General features: G+C 41.9%; 1 protein-coding gene and 1 long non-coding RNA gene across 2 annotated transcripts; both read right to left on the bottom strand.

Moving 5' to 3' along the window:
- Positions 1–1,017: 1,017 nt before the first annotated feature.
- Positions 1,018–2,955, bottom strand: LOC135783667 (uncharacterized). The gene is made up of 2 exons (XM_065294424.2): positions 2,474–2,955; positions 1,018–1,790 (listed from the first exon to the last, which is right to left on the bottom strand). Exons 1-2 carry the CDS (start codon positions 2,953–2,955, stop codon positions 1,607–1,609), a joined length of 666 nt encoding a protein of 221 aa, XP_065150496.1. The 3' UTR covers positions 1,018–1,606.
- A 13,550-nt stretch (positions 2,956–16,505) lies between these two features.
- LOC135783788 (uncharacterized) lies at positions 16,506–18,534 on the bottom strand. Its single transcript, XR_010545795.2, has 5 exons — positions 17,959–18,534; positions 17,321–17,414; positions 17,089–17,222; positions 16,903–17,006; positions 16,506–16,792 (listed from the first exon to the last, which is right to left on the bottom strand). It is a non-coding gene; the product is annotated as an uncharacterized lncRNA (long non-coding RNA).
- Positions 18,535–23,390: the final 4,856 nt, after the last annotated feature.

Below are 23,390 nucleotides of genomic sequence, written 5' to 3' on the forward strand. Positions count from 1 at the left end.
CAAAACGTGTACTGCATTTACTCACAGGTTTCCGGAAGAAGATGCAAAGTAAGGGGAAGAAAAAGGCCAATGAAATCATCCATGCATGGACCAGGTCAGTGTTTGGTTTGTAATCTAGTAGACTTTACATTGGTTTGCAAGGTTCAAAATTACTAATTGTATTATCTTTTATAGGTCTGTCGTAAACCATATGTGGTTTGCCTGTGCGACAAGTATGGGTGACGTCAATGTAAGACATTTGTTTCTAATTTTATTATACTTTTAGGGGGGATTCGACACTTATTTAAAACAAATCTTTTTTTCATACAGGCATTGAAATGCCGATGGAAGTCCATTACACACCACGTATGTAACGTGCATTAGTGGACAGATGAAAACGGAGAACAGCATCGGTGTGACCATGCTCCTCTAACAACCCAGGAGCAAAAGAAGCGCATGTGGATGAAAAAAGATTCTCTGGCATTTCAGAACCTGTCATCTCTGGTCCTTGACAAAAGGCTTCTGAAGGACATGGACAAGATGGCACTGTTCAAACATACAGGTGATTATAGTTGCCATTGTACATTTCATTATCTTTAAAAATCATAATGATAATGTTTTAATTTGTTGTGTCCCTTTCTCTTTTTAATTGCACACAGGTCCACTTGAAGTCTTCCACAGTGCGCTTCTAAAATACCTACCTAAACGCCAGGCATTCTCATTTCAGGGAATGAGGGAGCGATGTCACCTTGCCATCCTAGAGCATAATGAGAATATTGTCAAGAGGAAGCAGGACACAACCAAGACAGGTATGTTGTCATGTGTTGTCTGAGTAGTATAATATGAAAACTTAGAATGTTTACAGCTACAGTAAAGTGATCAGACAGGACAAAGTCAAATATAAGTTCAGATTTTTATATTGTTATATTTCCTATCATTAACAGGACAACCACGGTTTAATCAAGTCTACTGTAAGAGATCCAAACAGTGGGTTTTGAAGAAAGTCTTCACACCACACACCACAGAGTTTATAGACACACTCATCAATAAGGTCATGGATAGAAGACGCAACCCAAACATTCAGTTTACCATGCCAACCTCCTCACTTGCCCTGCCACAGCCTTCACTGCCACCCAATATTGCACCCGTGCCCAAACCACCAAAGGAGGCTGCCATAAGTTCTTTCCAAAGCCGCTTCTAAGATGGAGAACCAAAAATGTCTATCTTATTTATTTTTAACATGTACCTTTTGACTATGGTGGCAGAATAATTTTTGTGTGTGAATATTATTAAAACAAATTTTCTTACACTTCTGTGTACATTAATTTCTAAAATATTGACTTGTAGAGGTAGGGTGAATGGTTACTGTCAATGATTTTGCAGTAATTACTTACTGTACACAAACTACCTGTATTCTTTCCATTGATGGAATTTATTTAGGGTTAAAAAATATGAGCCTAATGTAGACTTTCAAATTATAAAGATGATGCAAGGCATAACCATGTATATTAGTTTTCACACATACTATAATGTAGCAATACTAATGGTTTTTAACAAGAACCACAACAAATGTGAATTTTAACTTTTTATTAAATAATAATAATAATAATAATAAACACTTTAAAACTCATAGCTGTACAAGAGCTTCAGCAGTCTCTCTATATCCACAATATTGCCCATCAGGAGCTGGAAATCTGCGTCTGATGTATTGAACCACACACGTAGGCAAAACAAGACGATAGCCTTTCCCCAGTCTCTCGCCTTGCAGGACCCATTCCATAAAGTGTCTGTATGCTGTTAGACGATATTGTCTACGAAACAATAAACACAAGGTTAGCAATGCATTTTAGACGATATTGTATACAAAACAGTAAACACAACGTTAGCAATGCATGTTAGCCGATATTTTATACAAAATAGTAAACACGACGTTAGCAATGCATGTTAGACGATATTGTACAGTATACAAAACAGTAAACACAACGTTAGCAATGCATGTTAGACGATATTGTATACAAAATAGTAAACACGAAGTTAGCAATGCATGTTAGACGATATTGTATACAAAATAGTAAACACAACGTTAGCAATGCATATTGGACGATATTGTACAGTATACAAAATAGTAAACACGACGTTAGCAATGCATGTTAGACGATATTGTATACAAAATAGTAAACACAACGTTAGCAATGCATATTAGACGATATTGTACAGTATACAAAATAGTAAACACAACGTTAGCAATGCATGTTAGACGATATTGTATACAAAATAGTAAACACGACGTTAGCAATGCATATTAGACGATATTGTCTACAAAACAGTAAACACAACGTTAGCAATGCAAACTATTTGCACATACAGTATGCTACCATGGGTGTAAATAATAATAATCATAGCTCAGCTGACTAGGTCGGAAGCATGTTGTGATAATGCCGGGTTTCCAAAACTCTGTTTTTTGGTAACAAAAACAAACAAACAAAATACTCACTTTACACTAAGACGTCCGTTTCTCCCTGCGGGCTTTGGTTGGCGTTTCCAGTTTATCTTCGGGGTCCTGAAATAGGTTTCCAGGACCCCCATGTCCATGTGTGGTTCGAAACTGGGGTGCTGGGTTACGCATGCTAGCGGTGCCGTTTGATGAGCTGAATCCGCCATCTCTTCCAAAAGAAATTGGCATCGGTGGAATTCGTAACAGCATAAAGACTCTTTTTCAGTTTCCATAGGCGCACAGCAAGTGCACTGACACCACCAGTCCGACCCAACTCGAGCCTGCTCGGGCTCTTCCTCCTGACCGCCAAGCAGGTCTTGCTCATCGGGTGCAGCAGCTGCCTCGACCGCCTCTTGTTCCTCCATCATCCGCAACTGTTCGTTGCTGTATTGCGGCTCGTACAGGTAGCCGCGAACATCCGACTCTCTCAACAGCTCTTCAAAATCCACTTTTGCAACTTCGACCTCAAAACCTTCAGCCATTGTTATCAAAACTTTCTCCACTGAGAAATAGCATGTTAGCTTAGCTTCTAAAGATGGCTGACACTATCTTTACATTCTGTGAGTGAGATCCCACCCCATATGGGCGTGGTTAAAACATGCGGAACTAGCTGCTATTCTGGCTGTAGTCTTAAGCCTCTGGCCGACAAATCCGCCGATGACGCAAAATGACGATTTTTGCGTCATCGGCGGATTTTTTTCAGACTAAAAATACACACAGCTCTCATCTCGGGCAACATAATGGGGAGAAGCAAGGTAAATTCAAACATACTACTGGTTTTCTACTGATACAAAGCTTAATGCTAAATCCTGGAGCCGCCCTTTAACAACATTAACTCATTTTTTACATATAATGGATTTCTTTATGCAGTTAATTAATAAAAAAATCGGTATCGGGCTTTCTCGTGCTTTTGCCGATATGCCGATGGTTACAAATTCATAAAAAATCTGTGGCCGATATTACTGCATCACTATTAATAATTGACTGTTAAAATACCACGTGTTAGATTGTGTCATGTACTGTGTACCACTTTTAAACAGCATTTTTGCTAATCAGTGATTATGTTCTTTTTGTACGATTTTAGTGAAGTGGAGGAATTTAATCAAATCATAGACAATTGAGAAAAGAGTAGAGAGCATCCAGTAGGTATGTAGTGCTGCTGCATACATCACAAAGTGTGCTTTAAATATTTAATATTTATCTCTCTCTATTATTATTTTTTTTCTGTTCAGATGGGCTTTATTGACATGAATGGTTCAAGAACCTTCTTGTAATGAACAGTATGCAATAACAGTAATATGAACAAACATAACTTGGTAATGAAGATTGATATAATTTTGTATTGTATATAATGTGTGTGCTCTGTGGTGACTAAGATCTTTAAAGTTTGAAATTAAAAATTAAACAGTTGAAGATGTTCAACTAAATGTTCCTGGTTTCATTCATTTCTTTATCTTTCTCTCTCTTAGGAGTCAGTGAAGACGTTGTCCATGCAGTTCCTTCCTATGTAACAAATTTGTGTACTACATTAGTTAACATGGACTAATAATCATCTGCACTTGTACAGCGTTTATTAATATTTTTTAATTTCAACAATTAAGTAAGTTAGAGAAAAGACAACTCGGGAAAGTGAGGAAAAATAAGGGATTATTGGCTTGTTTTACACGTATCATTGTTTTGTGTTCCCCTCCTTCGTAAAAAAACAGACAATTCCACGTCAACTCACACAGAGAAGCCACTCCAGTCTCGTCTTGCCATGAACAAGGAAAACAGTGTGGGAGCTGACTTTGCAGACGTACGTGGTTCAGGTACGTTTTTGACAAAAATCTTATATTAAAAGTCTTAAAAGTTAGTATAAGGCACTCCGTCTACCACAGCACAGCAAATAAAGTCATAGTTACGTTTGTAGGACTAGCAGCGCTATTCATATTTGAGGAATTTTTGCTAAAATGTTTGTGCATTATTTAATAGAGATTATAATTTCCATTATTTTTTGTTGTTTTAAAATGTTTCTGTAAAACAATACGTGTCAGCTTGTTGTTTAACGTGAGGACAGAAAGGTCATTTCTCGTCTAGTTTTTATGCTATGACAAAAACTGTCAGGAAATAAACTTCAGAGTCAAGTGCAAGTTAACAATTTATTTAGAAAAGTAGAATGAGAGATCTGGAGAGCAAAGTCACTGGTAGATCCACACACGGCACACACCCGTTGACTCACTCTGGATGATTACACTACTGTGGGAATGAAGCACTCCCACAGTAGGAGAGAGTGAGTCGGCGCTACACGATAATCCAGTACAGATCCGAAGAGAGAGAGAGAGCCACCCACGCACTCCGTCGAGAACACCAGCACAGTCACCACACGCAACAGAGGGATGAAACACGCCGCCCTGAAGGTGGATGACAGGCGGAGATGGAAGATGGTAAATCCAAGTTCTCAGACGGGTAATCCACTGTGAAATCCTGTTGTAGAAGAGCCACCCGGAAACCACTGGTCACCGCCTAAAAACGAAGCGAACCAGCGGTTCCGAGAAACAACTGTCGTTAGAGTCAATGTAATCCACAATGGTAAAAAGGTGTACTCCACTCACGGGTGATGATGCAAACCGGAGAGAAACAGAGACAGCTGGTATACCGCCTAGAAACGAAGCGAACCAGCTGTACCGAGAGACAAAGTCAATGAGTTCCAGTAATCCACAAGCGAGCGGTCCGGGCGAAGACGAGTCCCCGAACGCCGAAAACCAAACCTGGGGTAATAAGAGGAAGAGACAGAGAGCGACTGACAAGACAAGGCAGGGCAGCAGGACTGTGATAAAACAATGAGCGCGCAACGAAAGACAGGACTACGTGCAATATAAAGGAAAAGGTAAACGAGACACCACCGGTGAACAATTACCGAAACAGGGGGGCGGAGTTAGTGAACACACGAGGAACCGCCACCACAGGTAAACAACACACACACACAGATCACACAGCCATCGATCACCCAGCAGTCATGACAGTAGCCCCCCCTCCACGACCGGCACCAGACGGACCGGGAGACTCACCCTGTCGCCGACGGAGGTCCTCGATCAGCCCAGGATCCAGCAAATCCCGACCCGGGACCCAGCTCCTCTCATCAGGACCGTATCCTTCCCAATCCACTAAATACTGAAATCCTCTGCCCCTGCGGCGGGAGTCTCGTAACCTCTTAACAGTATAGACAGGGGCACCATCCACTAGACGAGGGGCGGGGGATTAGGGGCAGAGACAGGAGGGTTATAGCGAGCAAACATCACAGGTTTAACCTTGGATATATGAAAAACAGGGTGAACCCGACCAAGAGAAAGGGGTAACTTAAGCTTTATCGTCACCGGATTAATGACCTTAGAAATACTGTATGGCCCAATGAATCTCGGAGCCAGCTTACGAGAAGGCTCACGGAGAGACAGATCCTTGGTAGAAAGCCATACCTTTTGACCACAAACGTAACGGGGTGGAGGTCGCCGATGACGATCAGCTGCAGCTTTGGTTCGTCTGGAATTAGATAATAACAGTGTCTTAGCTCTCCTCCAGGTGCGTCTGCACCTGCGTACGAAAGCTAACGCAGACGGAACGGCTGCCTCGGGCTCCTGTGATGGAAACAGGGGAGGTTGATAACCGATGGAAAGTTCAAACGGGGATAAATTGGTAGACGTAACGGGAAGAGAATTATGAGAATACTCAACCCACGGGAGCTGATCGCACCAGGAATTCGGATATTGTGACGACAGACAGCGGAGCGTTCTACCGAGATCCTGATTAGCCCGTTCGCATTGCCCATTGGTCTGCGGGTGATAACCAGAAGACAAGCTGGCCGTGGCGCCAATTTGTCTACAAAACTCCTGCCAAAAACGAGAGATGAACTGAGGACCCCTATCTGACACTACGTCAGTCGGAATACCATGTAACCGAAAGACGTGATTAATCAAAACCTGAGCCATCTATTTTGCAGAAGGTAGCTTGGGCAGGGGAATGAAATGAACCGCCTTAGAAAAACGATCCACCACAGTTAGAACAACAGTGTTACCATTAGATGCCGGTAAGCCAGTGACAAAATCAAGGGCTATATGAGACCAGGGGCGGGAGGGCACGGGCAAAGATTTAAGCAGACCAGCAGTAAATTAGATGCTTTATTACGAGCACAAACCAAACAGGCTAGTACAAACTGTCTGACGTCAGTGGACATAGAAGACCACCAAAAACGCTGACGGACGGCAGCCAACGTTCTCCGAATACCTGGATGGCCGACAAACTTGGACTCGTGACCCCACCGGATGACATCGGAACGTAACCGCTCAGGAACCCATAGGCGACCCGCTGGACACCCCTCCGGAACTTCCCCCTCCCAGTCGGCCTCTCTCACCCGCTGTTCGATTCCCCATATGAGGGCGCCGACCACCCTCCCCTCCGGGAGAATGGTCTCCGCCCTCTCCGAATCTGACTTCTCGAACAGACGGGAGAGAGCATCAAGTTTTGTATTTTTCGAACCAGGCCGGTACGAGAGGGTGAAGTTGAAACAATCAAAAAAGAGTGCCCAACGAGCCTGCCTAGATGTTAGTCTTCTGGCCGAACGGATATATTCAAGATTTTTATGATCCGTCCAGACCAGAAAGGGCTCCGAGGTTCCCTCCAACCAGTGACGCCATTCACCCAAAGCGAGTCTAACCGCCAACAGCTCCCGATTCCCTATGTCGTAATTACGTTCTGCTGGGTTTAACCGGTGAGAGAAAAAAGCACACGGATGTACTTTCCCATCAATAGACGATAGCTGTGATAAAACGGCACCTACCCCGACATCAGATGCATCCACTTCCACTATAAATTGTTTAGCCGGATCGGGAATAGAGAGGACAGGCGCAGAGATGAACCGGGACTTTAACACATCAAAGGCCTCCTGAGCCTCTCTATTCCAACGGAAACATACGTTAGGTGAAGTGAGAGCAGTAAGAGGCTTAGCGATCTGACCAAAATTTCTGATGAAACGCCGATAAAAATTGGCGAACCCCAGAAATCGCTGAAGCTCCTTCCAAGTGTCGGGTACTGGCCAATCGGCAACCGTCTTAACCTTAGCGGGATCGGGACGAATTTCTCCCTCGGCAATAACAAAACCCAGAAACGAAACCGACTTCCTGTGGAACTCGCACTTCTCCGCCTTAACGAATAGTTGATTCTCTAAAAGCCGTTGTAAAACCATGCGAACGTGCTGAGTGTGTATCTGCATGGAGGGAGAAAAGATGAGAATGTCATCGAGTTACACAAAGACAAATCTGTTAATCATTGCACCCAGCACTTCATTGACCATGGTCTGGAAGACAGCTGGAGCGTTACAAAGACCGAACGGCAGAACGGAATATTCCCAGTGTCCTGAGGGTGTATTAAAGGCTGTCTTCCACTCATCGCCCTCTTTAATACGTACCAAGTGATAAGCGTTGCGCAGATCTAGCTTGGTAAATACGCGCGCTCCCTGTAATAACTCGAATGCTGATGACATTAATGGCAAGGGGTACTTATTCTTAACAGTAATGTCATTCAGCCCTCGATAATCAATGCACGGATGAAGAGACCCGTCTTTCTTCTTTACAAAGAAAAATCCAGCACCAGCTGAAGACGAGGAGCGGCGAATGAGACCGGCTTTAAGAGCGTCATTAATGTATTTATCCATAGCCTCTCTTTCTGGTTTAGCTAGGGAAAATATACGACCCTTAGGCGGAGAAGTGTTGGGAAGTAGTTTGATCTCGCAATCATACGACCGATGAGGAGGCAGAGAGGTGGCCCGGGACTTACTGAAAACCTGATACAGATCCGAGTACTCCGCCGGGACCCCTGAGAGATCGACAGCCGGAACCTGCGAGACAGAACAAGAGACAAGAGAAGGAGCAGGACCAAGACAAGAAACATAGCACGAAGACTTCCAAGATAACACAACATTGTTCTGCCAATCAACGTGAGGATTATGTTTGGATAACCAGTCATGACCTAGTATGACTGGTGATTGAGAATCTTCTAAAATGTAAAACTCGATCTCCTCACGATGATTGCCAGAAACAAACAAACTCACAGGGGGTGTACGGTGCGTGATCACAGCCATATGCTGGCCCTTCAATGTCCAGGCAGACAAAGGAGAGGAGAGAGGAATGAAAGGGATACCCCAGGACTTGGCCAACCCAGCATCCAAAAGACACGCCTCCGCACCGGAATCCAGCAACGCCTGTGACGGGAAAGAGTTAATAATAACAGGTAATGTAGTGCTGCTTACGGGAGATTTAAATGACGATGCGCCCACCGAGACTCCCAGGTTCATCGGCGGGCGTGAGCTTTTACCGGACAGGTAGCCGCCAGATACCCCGGCTTGCCACAATATAAGCAGAGGCCATTTGACAGACGACGATTTCTCTCACCAGCAGAGATACGAAACTTGCCCAGCTGCATAGGCTCCTCGGAGGGCGTCTCTGAAGCGGTCTCCCCTGGTTCCGACATCAGATGGCGAAATGAGCGACGCAGATCTCTCTGCCGATGGCGAGACTCAACCCTCAGAGCCAGATCGATGGCAGCTTCCAGTGACGTGGGTGGCTCCCTCAGTGCAATCTCGTCTTGAATGCCCGGTGTGAGACCCTCGAGAAATTGCGCTCTTAATGCCGCGTCGTTCCAGTTGCAGCAAATAGCGAGAGTCTTAAATCTTATAGCAAAGTCCGTAACGGAGTCATTACATAGCCGTAATCTCACCAACTCAGCCGCTGCCATGTCCCCCTTGAGTGAGCGATTAAACAATTTTAACATCTCCTCCTCAAGAGCCTCGAATGAGAATGTAAATGGAGCTTTAGCCCCCCAGGCGGCCATACCCCAGTCTCTCGCTCTTCCCGTGAGTAACGTCAGAACATAGGCCACCTTGGAAGTGGATGAAGAAAATCGACGGGGTTGGAGCGCAAAGACGAGAGAGCACTGTTGCAAAAAGGATCTGCAGGTGTTGGGGTCGCCATTGTAGGTGGGGGGTGTTGCCGTGTGTGGCTCCCGTTCAATCGAAACGGCTCCTCCGGATGAGGCTGGAGCTTCATAGTGAGGAGTCACTTGGTCCAAGCGATTGCTGAGCTCCTTAAGTTGCTCAGACAAGATACTGAAATCTCTGGCAGCAGCAGACAATAATGATGAATGTTGATCGATGGCCGCCCCCTGCTGGTGAAGGGCGGTCTGCACCTCCAGACTCTCTAAACTTGCTGACTCCATAGTGGCGCGCTCATCTGTCAGGAAATAAACTTCAGAGTCAAGTGCAAGTTAACAATTTATTTAGAAAAGTAGAATGAGAGATCTGGAGAGCAAAGTCACTGGTAGATCCACACACGGCACACACCCGTTGACTCACTCTGGATGATTACACTACTGTGGGAATGAAGCACTCCCACAGTAGGAGAGAGTGAGTCGGCGCTACACGATAATCCAGTACAGATCCGAAGAGAGAGAGAGAGCCACCCACGCACTCCGTCGAGAACACCAGCACAGTCACCACACGCAACAGAGGGATGAAACACGCCGCCCTGAAGGTGGATGACAGGCGGAGATGGAAGATGGTAAATCCAAGTTCTCAGACGGGTAATCCACTGTGAAATCCTGATGTAGAAGAGCCACCCGGAAACCACTGGTCACCGCCTAAAAACGAAGCGAACCAGCGGTTCCGAGAAACAACTGTCGTTAGAGTCAATGTAATCCACAATGGTAAAAAGGTGTACTCCACTCACGGGTGATGATGCAAATCGGAGAGAAACAGAGACAGCTGGTATACCGCCTAGAAACGAAGCAAACCAGCTGTACCGAGAGACAAACAAAGTCAATGAGTTCCAGTAATCCACAAGCGAGCGGTCCGGGCGAAGACGAGTCCCCGAACGCCGAAAACCAAACCTGGGGTAATAAGAGGAAGAGACAGAGAGCGACTCATAAAACAATGACGTGCAACGAAAGACAGGACTACGTGCAATATAAAGGAAAAGGTAAATGAGACACCACCGGTGAACAATTACCGAAACAAGGGGGCGGAGTTAGTGAACACACGAGGAACCGGCACCACAGGTAAAAAACACACACACACAGATCACACAGCCATCGATCACCCAGCAGTCATGACAAAAACATGGTACTTGAAATCAATCTAAATACCTTTCACTTGTTCAGTATTGTGTTTTTGTTGCTATATAAACGATTAACTTATTATAGGCAGATGGCCATTGCTTTCTGAACAGCAGTTGGAAGTATTCTGAGGTCATTTAAATTTTAGGAAAAATTTGAGGATGATTATTGATGATTATATAATTGAGTTCAATAACATAGTAATTTTGGTTGTTTCATTTGATTATGAGTGTTTGTTTGATGTTTAAATCATCAACATAATATTATGGTTAATTGTTCTGTCCCGTTTGTTAGAAAAGCTTTTGCAAATATCTTGTCTGAGGTAAATTGTCATTTTAAACAGATTTAGTGAGTGTGAATAATATGATTTTTTGTCTCTATATATATTTATGATGCTCTGGCAGTTTTAGTTACTGTATAAAGTGTATTATTATGATCTGTATGATAGTTTGAGTGCTTACAATGGCAGCAAATTTAAAAACAAAACAAACAAGAGATGTTTACATTGACATTATGTAAGTTAGTTCAGATTCTTTGACAACCATTTTGTTATGTACAGTGCAATCTGATTTACGTTATTGTTTGTCAGATGTATAAAAATGTACAGTGATTTAATGAACAGGTGTTTCATATCATAGTCATTTGCCATACTGTGGTTTTAAACACATCAAGGGCTGGAAATGACTGAATACATTTCTTGCATTTTTCCTTAGCTAATATTTCCCTCATATATGTGTAACCCCTTTAAATTGAACACTACTTTCATGTGTAATTTAATTGTGAAACATTTTTTATTTGTACATTTTCAAAGAGACTCATGTAATTGGTGCAGTACCATTCCCGCCCATTAGAGGGCAGTTGACTTAAGTGTATTGAGTGAACTGGCTGCTTTTAGTTCAGATGAAGAAGCCAGCTGGACATGCATCCATGAGGTTGGAAATGCATCCCAGATCTGATGAAAGATTTTATTTTTTCGGTTGATTTACCGTGTTTCTTTATGAGAACTCTGATTGGGTTTTATGAGTGGATTTTGATTCTGCATCGTGACCTAATTTTGATTGGTGAGCCAGAGCCCTTTTTGATCTACACACATGGAGTGAACCCACGCCCCCTTGTGGATTTACTGGATATAACAGCTAAGCTGTGATTTCACACACTTTGTACACACCACCCGGGTAGAACAAATTTACAAAAAGGCCTTTACACACATTCACATTGAGAACTATATTTACACACATGGATACTTGAGAACTGTTTCAACACACATGGATATCTGAGGACTGCATATACAACAGGATACAATAGACTTTGGGACATTTTATTTTTATTTCCTCTTTATTCTATCTTGAGCTCAATATCAAGCACTTTCTCTCACCCTTAATTGTGGTATTAAGAGTATCTGTTTAAATTGTGGGAATAGTTATTTCCAAAGTTTTTTCTGAATTTTCAATTAAAATGCCGGCTGTTAAGTTTCATTTATAAGTTGGCTCAGTGTTATCCTATCCTCCTTGAGTCGAACCTAATTTACCTTTGAACTCTTGAGTACAAATTCAGATATTATCCTTTGTACAGTGTTACGGTGTTACATTGAGCCTTTTCGTGGCGAGCCAGCCAGGAGGATAAATACAGCCTGAGCACACATTTTTTTATTTTACCAAGTGACATTTTATTTCCTGTAAAATTCTTTTTGAAAGAGAAAGGCTTTTAATAGAAAAATGAGTGTCTCAGATGTTGAAAGGCGCTACCATCTCAAAGCAAATTGTTCTGTATGTGTGTTAGGTGTCACTGATACAGATACCGGATGATGATATTGCTGAAACTCTCAAAAAGTATGGGGTTGTAGTGAAAATAGTGAGGGTAGCCCCTAGCGCTGTACAGTCAGGGCAGCCAACTGCAATAGTAGAGTTTGATACACATACTCCTGTTTTAAGCCTGGAGCCAGAATTACCTCTAGAGGTTAACAATGTGCGAAACCCCACAGTGACTTGGCATATAGTTACTGTCAAAGTGTTAGCCCCACTCACTAAACAGTCACATGCCCAAGCTGAGCACTCTTCTCTGGACTCCAGTGATGTCAGTAGTGGTGACGTTGATTCAGATGTCAATGATCAGAGCGCTTCCATCCTGCAAGGACGCAAAGGAAAATCACAGCTTAAAAGAGGAAAAGTGAAATCCACTGTCCCAAAATCTGACAGCATATCTGATATAGTAGTAAGGAAAAAGACTTCAAAGCCTACATTGAATGTACTTACCACAGATGAATTAAACCCACCTGAGGTGCAACGCATAGTTGTCGAACATGTCATTAAAAATGATACTTCTGCATCATTTGCTGCGTTCCTTTTCTGGTAGGGTCCCCCAGGTGAGGCTGACTTTGATACATGGTGCCTCCATGTTGACCTTCTACTACAAGATTCTCTGCCTCCAGATGTTCAGTGGAGAAAGATCCTTGAAAGTCTCTTACCCCCAGCCTCAGATGTAGTCAAACAATTGGGTTCCACTGCCCCTCCAAAAGATTATGTAAAGCTCCTTGATTCTGCTTACGGGCTGGTAGAGGATGGCGATGAGATTTTTGCCAGGTTCCTGAATACTCACCAGGATGCCGGTGAAAAAGCTTCCGATTACTTACAGAGATTACAGACCATTCTTAGCACTGCTGTCAGGCGGAGTGGAGTAAAGGAGTCCTCTGCAAATCGCCACCTACTAAAACAGTTCCAGCGTGGGTGTTGGGATCACTCTTTGATACTTACTCATCAGCTTGAGTCTAAGGCAAGAACACCACCTGACTTTGCTGAGTTGTTGTTGCTTTTAAGAACTGAAGAAGACCAAAGAGCTGCAAAACTTGACAGGATGCAGCGACACATAGGTAGTTCGAAGCATAAAGCTGCCAGTCATGTCCAGTTATCTACAAATGTCTCTGCTTATGGTGATTCTGGATTATTGCAAGCTTGTCTGTCTGAGACTGAGGCCTTGAGAAGGCAGGTGGCCGATTTAAAATTGCAGTTAGAATCCTCCAAATATAAAAAGAACAAGAGACATGAACCTGAATTAGTGAAAAGTCCAAAGCAAATGCCAGCCAAAGTTGAGACAAATGTGCAACATGTAACAAGTAAACCGCCAAAGCCGTGGTCCTGCTTTAGATGTGGAGAAGATGGCCATGTAGCCAGACTGTGTGAATGCTTCATAAACAAAGCCCTTGTAGACAGAAAGTACAAAGAGCTAAAAGCTAAACAGGATGATTGGACAAAGAGAACTGGCATGCCGTTAAACCAGAGCGGGTTTCAGTAATGGGACATACTGGGGCCCTTTGCCAAATAAAGTGTCCCAATGGATTGAAAAGAGAAGCTATACAAAATCAAAACCCTTCCAATGGTTTAGCTAATGATAGTGAGCTAACTTCTAGTATCATAGGTCCCAAATGTACAGCTGAAATCATCATTGAAGGAAAGCCTTGTATTTCCCTTCTTGATTCAGGGTCACAGGTGAAAACTGTGTCCAAGTCTTTTTATGACACTTACTTATCATCCTGTCCAATCCTTTCTTTAGACAATCTTATTGAGGTTGAGGGAGCTGGTGGGCAGACAGTGCCGTATTTGGGCTACATAGAAGTTGACATGCATTTTCCTGAAGATATCACCGGAAAAGCTAAAACTGTTACCACACTAGACCTTGTCATTCCTGATTACAAATTCAATCTTGAAATCCCAGTACTTGTTGGCACTAACACTCTCGATATCGTATTCAAATCTTGTGCCACAACCAGAAATGGCCATATTGTTCTTAAAGGACTACCTCCATACTCCGCTTTAGTCCAAACCCTGTTGCGCAGACACACCATTGAACAACGAAATGGAAACGTGGGCCAGGTCAAACTGAAGGGAGACAGAACATCAAAATACCTGCTGGTCAAAAGATGGTTTTGGATGGATACGTGAGGGGTGTGTCTACCGCCACAAATGCATCCCTTGTGGTAGAGCCATGCGCTCACTCCAACATTCCTAGTGGCTTACTTCTTTGCAGTTATGTCCTCACGAGTCCTAGAAGAACGTCATTTAAAGTGTCTATTCTTCTTCAGAATGAAACTGCCCACGAAATAACACTTCCAAGAAAGTGCTGCTTAGCTGAGCTTTATGTTCCATCTGTTCTGTCATCACTGAAGGAGACTACTGTTGAAGAGAAAGAGTCAAAATTTCTTCCATCTGCAGTGGTTAGCTGCAATGCCATGTGTTCCACTAACCATGAAAATAAGATCTCTTTTGATTTCACCAACTCACCTCTCTCTGAAGAGTGGAAAAACAGGATTACAGAAAAGCTTAATTCCAGTTCTGACGTCTTTGCAACAAATGATCTTGATTATGGACATACCACAGCAGTTAAGCACAAAATTCGCCTTTTTGACTGTAGCAAATGGCTCGAAATCATTTTGAGGCCATTTGGCGTCTGGACTGTAACAGCCCTAAAATTGTGATAATCAGATAACCCTGTCTCCTCTATCACCTATCAAGGCTGTAAAGTGGGCGACAATTAAAACAAATGCCGTCGTAAAAGGAGGTTCAAAGGAATTCCATCAGAGCCGATCGAACAACGATCGCCAGAGACACAGCAGGGGGCACAGACTATATGTCTCTGATGAAACCACATTTAAAGATCACAATGAGCTGTTTAAAGAGAACCAATTATGCTAATAAATTAGCACGTTAGCACGTTATTGTAATATCCCATAGTACATACATGTTATTAAAACTTGAACTAATGCACTGTGAGTCTTATAAATTGCTTACATACCTCACCGATTTCTGCATGTCTGGAAAACGCTCGGATTTAGTTCCTGTCTCCGCCTCCCAAAATGTCTAGTGTATTCGGATTGGTCAGATGACTACTCAACTGTTATTGGTCAACTGGGTTCGGCGTGTGTTTGAAAGGTTACGCGTGGATTTTCCGGTTCTGACTGAGAGTCACAGGCAACCTAAACAAGCGCTATATTTCTCTATAAACGATGGTGTCTGTACTGCCTTACCACTTCAAGCTCGATCCAGAGAGTTCAGACGGCCGTTACGATGTAAACGATCTCCGTCAATAAACGCGATTGGATTTAACTTTTTTAGGTGTCCTTAGCTCTGCCAGAATGCTAAACGAAGACGAAAATGTGTTGCAAAGACATCCAAAAGGTAATTATAACGTACTACATTACTTTGCAAACTATATGGAAACACCAAATGTAGCACATAGAAAGTATTTGTTGAAATGATTATAAAACTATTTCACTTATTAACATTATTTTACTATAGTAAACTTTATTATAAAAGCCTGCTTACATACTATATTACTGTGCAAACTATATGGAAACACCAAATGTAGCACATAGAAAGTATTTGTTGAAATGATTATAAAACTATTTCACTTATTAACATTATTTTACTATTGTAAACTTTATTATAAAAGACTGTTACATACTATATTACTGTGCAAACTATATGGAAACTATATGAAAGACTGCTTACTTATAAGTGCTATGTTTTTACTTATTAGGTTTAAGGAGAATGCAACAGGTTCCAGGGTTTCTTACCTGCGTGATTCATCATCCAGGTTTTGCACAAATTGTCTAAATCCCTACACACAGAACATTTATTGTACCGACTATAAGCCTTTGAGGTGCAGGACTAGAGTAAGTTTTATTACATTTTTAAACCAATAACACTAAAGTATCATTGTAGTAACAAAGTACCCAAAAGAACAAAAGATGCAACTTTAAAGAAAATATAATAGTCAGTCAAAAGTTTTTTTTATTTATTACAAATATATATTTAAATGTTAAACAATATACAAATAAACATACTTTAGTAACCATATTGTGCTCTTCTTTCAAAAATTGTTCAATTCATTTCTTACAGCTATCTATTCAGATAAATGGCACAGCAAAGCTTTGTCAGCTGGTGCTATTTAAGACGACACTATAAGGTTATCATCCTGTCGTGTGTTGTTCTCCAGATACGCTTGGAGCTTCCTGATCAGATCGGTCACAATTTTGGCTTTCGACGACCCCTGCACTGAAGATGTCATGCAATCACGTCCTCCTTTGAAGGTCTCTCAAACTGTGATGCCAGGTCCATTGGAATCGGGGTTTCCTTCAGCTTATCTTCAAATACCTCATCAAACACAAGCCTGATCACATCCTCCACATAACTGTAGAAATATTGCAGTCAATAAATCTTTTGTTTTGATCATTTATTTCCCTGCTTCATACATTAAGTTTTTAATTATGAATGTATTTGAAATAAAACATTACTGCTTACGGTATGTCACTTGTGTGTTTTGGGAACATAGCCTTGTACTTTTCCTCTCCTGCTTTTGTTACGGCTTGGTGACATTGTAATGGATGGCTGCAAGGTACAAATACCTGTAAAATATAAACAAACAATTAATTTATTGTAAAAGTAAATACTACTTTATTTAACACAGTTACTAAAATACTTAAATACCTGCACAGCATTCCAATAAATGAGAAAATCAATTTTTTTTTGCTGCAAATCTGAAATCTCAGGCTACGGACAGCAAAGGCATCCACTGATGATGATGATGGAAACATTGTAAAACGATGCTACTGCCTGGGTTCCTATTATTATGCAGAGAAAAAAAACTTTGTCATCATCAGTTATACATTTAAGACTGGTAGTGGTTTCACTAGCTAAATACATAATATGTGTTAAACACCTTTGCTCCTCATATGCCAGTCTGACTCCTTGTACTGTGTGTAATGATGTTGCATGTTTGCATACAGTGTAGAAGGATGTGTACAGCTGCGAATCTAGGATATAGACAAATAAAACAAACATGTATTCAGTCAAAAAGAAATATTATAACAATAGAGTACAACGACTATAAATCGTTAGACTGACTATTCATTAAAACGTAAATGTATTACATATTACATGGCCCAACATTAGCAACACACATTACGTGTTTACTTCGTTTCAAAATCTAAGAAAGCTTCAAGTAAATACAACAGTAAAATACATATAACTTTAAACAAATCATCTGTACTTAGAGTTTCTTGAGTTTGATCATGAGAACAAATTTTACCGGTAACAGTTTAGCTGGCATTTGTATTTGTATTTATCTTAGCAACTTAGCAAGTTTGTAAACATGTCTAAACCAACATCGATAAAAAAAACCGAAAGCCTGCATAATTCAACATACACGTGTGTAAATATGGTACGTTGTTTATGAAATACAGTATTACAACACAAAACAATTAGCTTGCAAGCTTAGCTCTACGCACATTATGTTAATCTCCGGTTACCGGTTACGTAATGTACAGTAAAAGGCAAATAATAAACGTGAATACTTACAGCCTGTGATCCAGAAGTGCACAGTAATCCAACTTTCAAGAGGAGACGTCGCGCAAATCCAGCTTCGGTTCATGAGAAGCAGTTATTGTGAAAACTCCGTGAACAACTTCTGACTGGATTTTTCCGGAACCGTATTAAACATGATGTCCTCTGTGGAAGTCCATAAAGTGCTATTTTGCCCTCGCATCTAAAGAGACAGCGTCTACTCGAGAGATTTAATCGCTTAAACAATGAAACAAGAGTTTGCAAACAGAGTCAAAGGAGGGACTCACAACCTCCGCCATTTTAGCTCTCTTCTGACTCGGCACTCCCCACCCTCGTCTTTGAGGGCGTACCCAAGCAAAGCAGAGAGGGCTGAACTATGATAATGTTGGTCTTATCTACGTCACTAATCCCAGGAAGTAAACTGTTGCCTACAATCCGAGTGTTTTTTGTAGTCCTCGAACGTTAGAGACGATAACTCGCGTCATCGTTTTCTTTGAGGTATGTACTTTTTGAATATCGTTAGCATGTACTAATGCACACTTACACACAAAAGGATGTTTAAAAACGTGTATCCCATAATAGGTGCTCTTTAAATGTATATATATTTTATATCCCTTTACTGCATGATCGTGTATGTGTGATGTAACTGTGTGTTAACACTTTAGTTAGATTTTGTTCACTGTAGCATGGTTCATATCTTAGGTATGAAATTATTATTCAACGTGATCTTAAACCCATGTCTTGTCTAGTATCAAATTAATCCACTCTTTATTTCCTAATCATTTCTATGTATCATATTACCATAAGCCGCATCAATGTCATTTAATTTTCGATTTGAAGAGTTATGGAAAGAAACTTTTATCATTTGGCAATTACGCAAATGTGATGTCTGAAAGAACAAAGGCTTGTTTCCCGCGCGATCGAACACTTCGCACATTGGCCATTCACCTAAAATGGGCTGGGCGCGTGAAAGGTCAAAACGGCCTATCGTCCAAGCCATCATCGCTCAGTAGCTCAGTCGCTCAATCACTCAGGAGCGCTCAGTCGCTTGGTTACTCGGGTAACCCGTCAGCGCAGTTTGGAAACTCGCTGAGACTCACCCAGAGTCCCTCGGATTCATCATCTTTTCTCTGAGCCCTGTCCTACTCTTCGGGACAGTAATTTCCTGGCTTGCACTTTGCACTTCGAGTTCGGACAATTTACGCGGAACAATCCGCCATACGGAACAACCAAACGGACTTACGAGCACACCTGGATTCTCTCTCTCTCTCTCTGCTCGCACCCGCGCGCACCAGAAACTTCGTACTACATCACAAAGAGCCAAATGCAAGTATTAACCTTGTTCTACTCGCTGATGTTTAAGCTTTACCCCTTATGAAAATTAAGGCGATCCTTAGAGATTTTCCGATGGTTTGTGCAGATGTTAAGCAATAGTGCTATTGCCAATCTTTTACTCTCTCTCTAGCTTTTCAGTCTTTTCTTTCTCATCTATGTTTTATGTTATTGTATATGTGTATGTTTAGTTAGTCGTTGTGTGTACTTCGTTTTGTAGTTAATAAACCGGTTTTGCATTTTCACAATTGAATTGTTTCTGTGTTCAATGCTCACGAAATTAAAGTCACTATTTCTGCCTTTTGATCCAGCTACACGCTGCGAGTAGCACTGTATATCAGTAAGAAGGTTAATTTTAAAGGCCATGAAATTAACATTTCTTAGACGTTAATATACGATTATGGATATATGTCTTCGGTGGACGAACATATTAATTAATTGTTATTATTAATTCCGCTACGCCAGGTAAAACCTGATAAACTTGTATAATTAATTACAGTTAGTTATACATAATATTCCCTTTTGAGCTAAAATCTAAGATTCCCTTGGGAATCCCCGTAGTATTACAGTCGGAGGTTTATAGTGTTTCAAATAACTTTATTCCCCTCCTCCCGCTGAATCGCTACATATTAATGGTGGAGAACGCGCGGGCAGATTTAAACATTATTTTCTGAGCAAACCAGTTACAAGTCAAATGTGTTTTGCATTGTGTGAATGAAAAAAGACTTATCAGCTATAACTGATTTGTTCTTTATTTGTATGAATGAAAATGTAATTTCCTGTATCATTTTCAGGACGTAATAGACTCGCGCCCCTGTTATGTATAGCTAACTGCAGTCTTTAAGGTAACCGTATTAAAAACCCTTTGATACGCTGCATTACCGTCTGATTCCGCCTAATAAAGAGTAGAATTCCTTTATTTAGAGCGAAGCGGTGGTCGAGTGAGTACTCCCATCTGATAAGGCCTTTTGTTAAATCTCCAGGAAATTATTACAATTAGAGAAGCTGTCTATTTGTATGTTCCATTTTTATTCACGTACGTGGATTTTTAAAATTGTAAGCACCAAGGGTAAGACTTTTCAATTTTAACTTGTTAAAGTAGATGAAAACTTGATCAAGTATTTATAGTCACAACGTACGATATAGCACGTTGGACTCTTTGTTTATTGCGTGTCCCGGTAACTAAGCCAAAATTAAAATAGGCAGCACGAACACGAGCAAATTACATCCGTCGTCTTAGCAACGCAGCGGCCGCCGATGTAATTGTTGAATAGAAGCGAATCTTTGTCAGTTTAAAGCGTACTACCTAGTTCTAACACTAGATGTCAGTCTTGAGTGTCTAACACTTCTCCTTCTCCTTTACTTTACGCCTGACTTCCGCTTTGTTTGTTGGGCGAAATATCGCCATCTGGTGGGGAAAGCTCGTTTGGTCCTCTCATAAACTCTTTTGGGAGTGTATGACAGGAATCAAACTTGGATTTTTGACCTTACTTCAATAACTGGGTTATTCTACTACTTTGTAGTTTTATCTCCTACGTATTGAATGTTATGGTCTTAAATTATAAATAATAATTAATATTGCTGTGGCTTTATTAATTTGTTATTTCTTTATTTAATTTTAATTTAATTTTGATTTATTTTATTTTTATTTCATTTTTTTTTTGCAGTTCTCTCTTGCTCCTTACTTCCCTGTTCTCTTTTCTATTGTAGAGATTGTATTTTAATTAAGTTTCAATTTAAATTCAATGCAGTTTGATTTATTTTAAATTCTAATTGAATCAATTCTTTACTGTGAATAGAATTCAGCCCCATAAGTCCCATTCTCAGTGAATTCATTTATGTATTAACTGGTGCAATAGGATAAGCCCCTGTGCGTCTCTTGAAAGCTAACACTTGATAGATGAATCAGAGGCTTCGCCAGCGGTGAGTTCTACAAGAGACCGGTCCCGCTGAACTGACTCGAGTGTGTACAGTCGGGGTGCTGCGGTAGCTCCCTCCTTTTAGCACCTTAGGCAGCAAGACACAGTGCAGCCTCTGCCAACGGGCACTCCAATCGCTAACCTTGCCAGCTGACACACAAAAGCCCTAGCGGCAGTGCCAGTTGGTGGGTGACACCTTTGAGTGTGGCCCGGCGGTGTGAAGGGTGTGACTGTTGAGCGGTCGAGGTGGGGAGGGCAGAAGGCCCGGCACTCTTGGCTGCGTGCTCAGGGAAGCGCCTTGTCTCTGTGTTCCACCCTGGGTTTCCTTAAATAGTCAACGAGTGTTGGTGTAAAAGAGATGCACTTTTCTCCCCTCTGTAGCCACTAGAGGCACCAGATCCCTATCAGGTTGGGTCTAGCCCAGCCAATCTAGCTAAGCCACTCCCCTAACTCGCATGACTCCATAGTGCCCTCTCCCTGTAAGGCCCTGTCATCAAATTTAGGGTAGAGAACCTGCTAAGCTGAAACAGCAAACCCCTTTTCCACCCTCCTATCCTCATCATTTCCCAGCCTTAGGACTTCGTCTGTTGGCTGTCTCAATTCCCATTTTCAGTTTATTTTATTATTATTATTTTATTTGTTTTTTTAAATTATTTATCTGTTTATCTTTCCTCTCTTTTCCGTTCCTATTTCATTTCCAGCAACCTACCCTCCTCATTCTTTATTTTGTTTTGTTTTATTTTATTTCTATCATTATAATTAATTAATTTTAATTATTTTGATACACTTTATTTTGGGCTGAAAGAGCAAAACTGCACAAACCATTAGGAGAATTCATTAGTAATACGCTCGATTAACCAAATGTCCAAGGCGACCTATAGGTTTTAACAAAGCGACAAATTACTAAACTTTTTCCCTTTTGTTTTTTCCCCCCACACTGATTATCTGTGCCGCTGGAGAAAGGCCCTGATAATAAGCTCATAGCCCACACACACACACACATATATATATATATATATATATATATATATATATATTATTGCCGTAGCTCGTTGAACTGTGCGGACTCGCATTGGCTCTTTGTGTTTTCTCTTCTATCAGTGTGTCAACATGTCCAGATCACCAAGCCCTGTCAACCACTGGGACCAGCTAGAGGCCTGGCTCAGCGCTGTGACATCTGAACTCCTGCCCAACCTCGCCAATGAACTGCAACACTTGGAAAGAGAGCAACTCGACGGCAACCTGGACAAGTTCATAGCCCTCGACCCAACGAGGAGATACAGTCACAAGGATATAGCCAAGATCACAGGTGCCATCGCTCACAACCTCATCATCCAGCTTAAACTGGGCGAAAAGAACATCGCCCAACTGGAACAGGATGCAGCAGCTCTACAGCTCCAAGTGGCAGAGGCACGGAGGAATCAGGAGGATGCGCAGAATCGTCTAGATCAGCTGACACAGGGATTAGAGGATCAACACCCATCGACGGAGGATGAACACTGGAGGCTAAAGGACGAGATTGGACAACTCCAAGAGGCCTTGTCAAAACTCCGCACAGACACAGAGCACAAGGAGCAGCAGGAAAAGACAGCCAGAGAAGAGCTGTCTGGAAAGCTCCAGCAGGCTGAACATCTTCTGGTCAGAGCAAAGGTAGAACTGAAGGAACGTGATGCCAAGCTGAAGGCCTGTGAGAATCACCTGCGAGTGGCTCGAGATGAAGGTCGAGCTCTGGCTCAGCAACGAGACCAGGCTAGGGATGACCTTGACTCCGCCCAAAGAGAACTCATTTATGCGTATAAACTGCAAGCTGAACAAGTAAGGGAAAAAGCAACCTTTCCCTTTCATTCAACCAGTGAGCCTGCACCCTCCCACCAAAGCTTTTCTGTTGAAAAGGGGGGCGGGAGCCCACTGTTAAAGACATCAGCCAGCATCCCAGAACCTCTCACTACTACAGAGGGGTGGGGACAAACAAATTTCCCGAGGTCACCTGCAGACATGCCCGGCGTGGCACCCAAGACCTCGACAAGCTTGCTAGAAATATCCCAACATTTACCCCAGAGCCTGCAGGTGGCCATGATATCCACTCTTACCTGCAGGACATTGACTTTTATGTGCAAACACCTGCTACGGATTCTTCCAGTCGTGAGGTGAGGAGTTTCCTTGACCGGCAGCCAGAAAACGTCAAGATGGATTACG

This window comes from Paramisgurnus dabryanus, chromosome 2, assembly GCF_030506205.2.
Source record: "Paramisgurnus dabryanus chromosome 2, PD_genome_1.1, whole genome shotgun sequence".
NCBI lineage: Eukaryota > Metazoa > Chordata > Actinopteri > Cypriniformes > Cobitidae > Paramisgurnus > Paramisgurnus dabryanus.

Coding starts and splice junctions, on each gene's coding strand:
- LOC135783667 (XM_065294424.2), bottom strand. CDS start 2,955: ATGGCTGAAGGTTTTGAGGTCGAAGTTGCAAAAGTGGATTTTGAAGAG. Junction 1,791..2,473: donor AACGGACGTCTTAGTGTAAA/GTGAGTATTTTG, acceptor ATTGTTTCGTAG/ACAATATCGTCTAACAGCAT.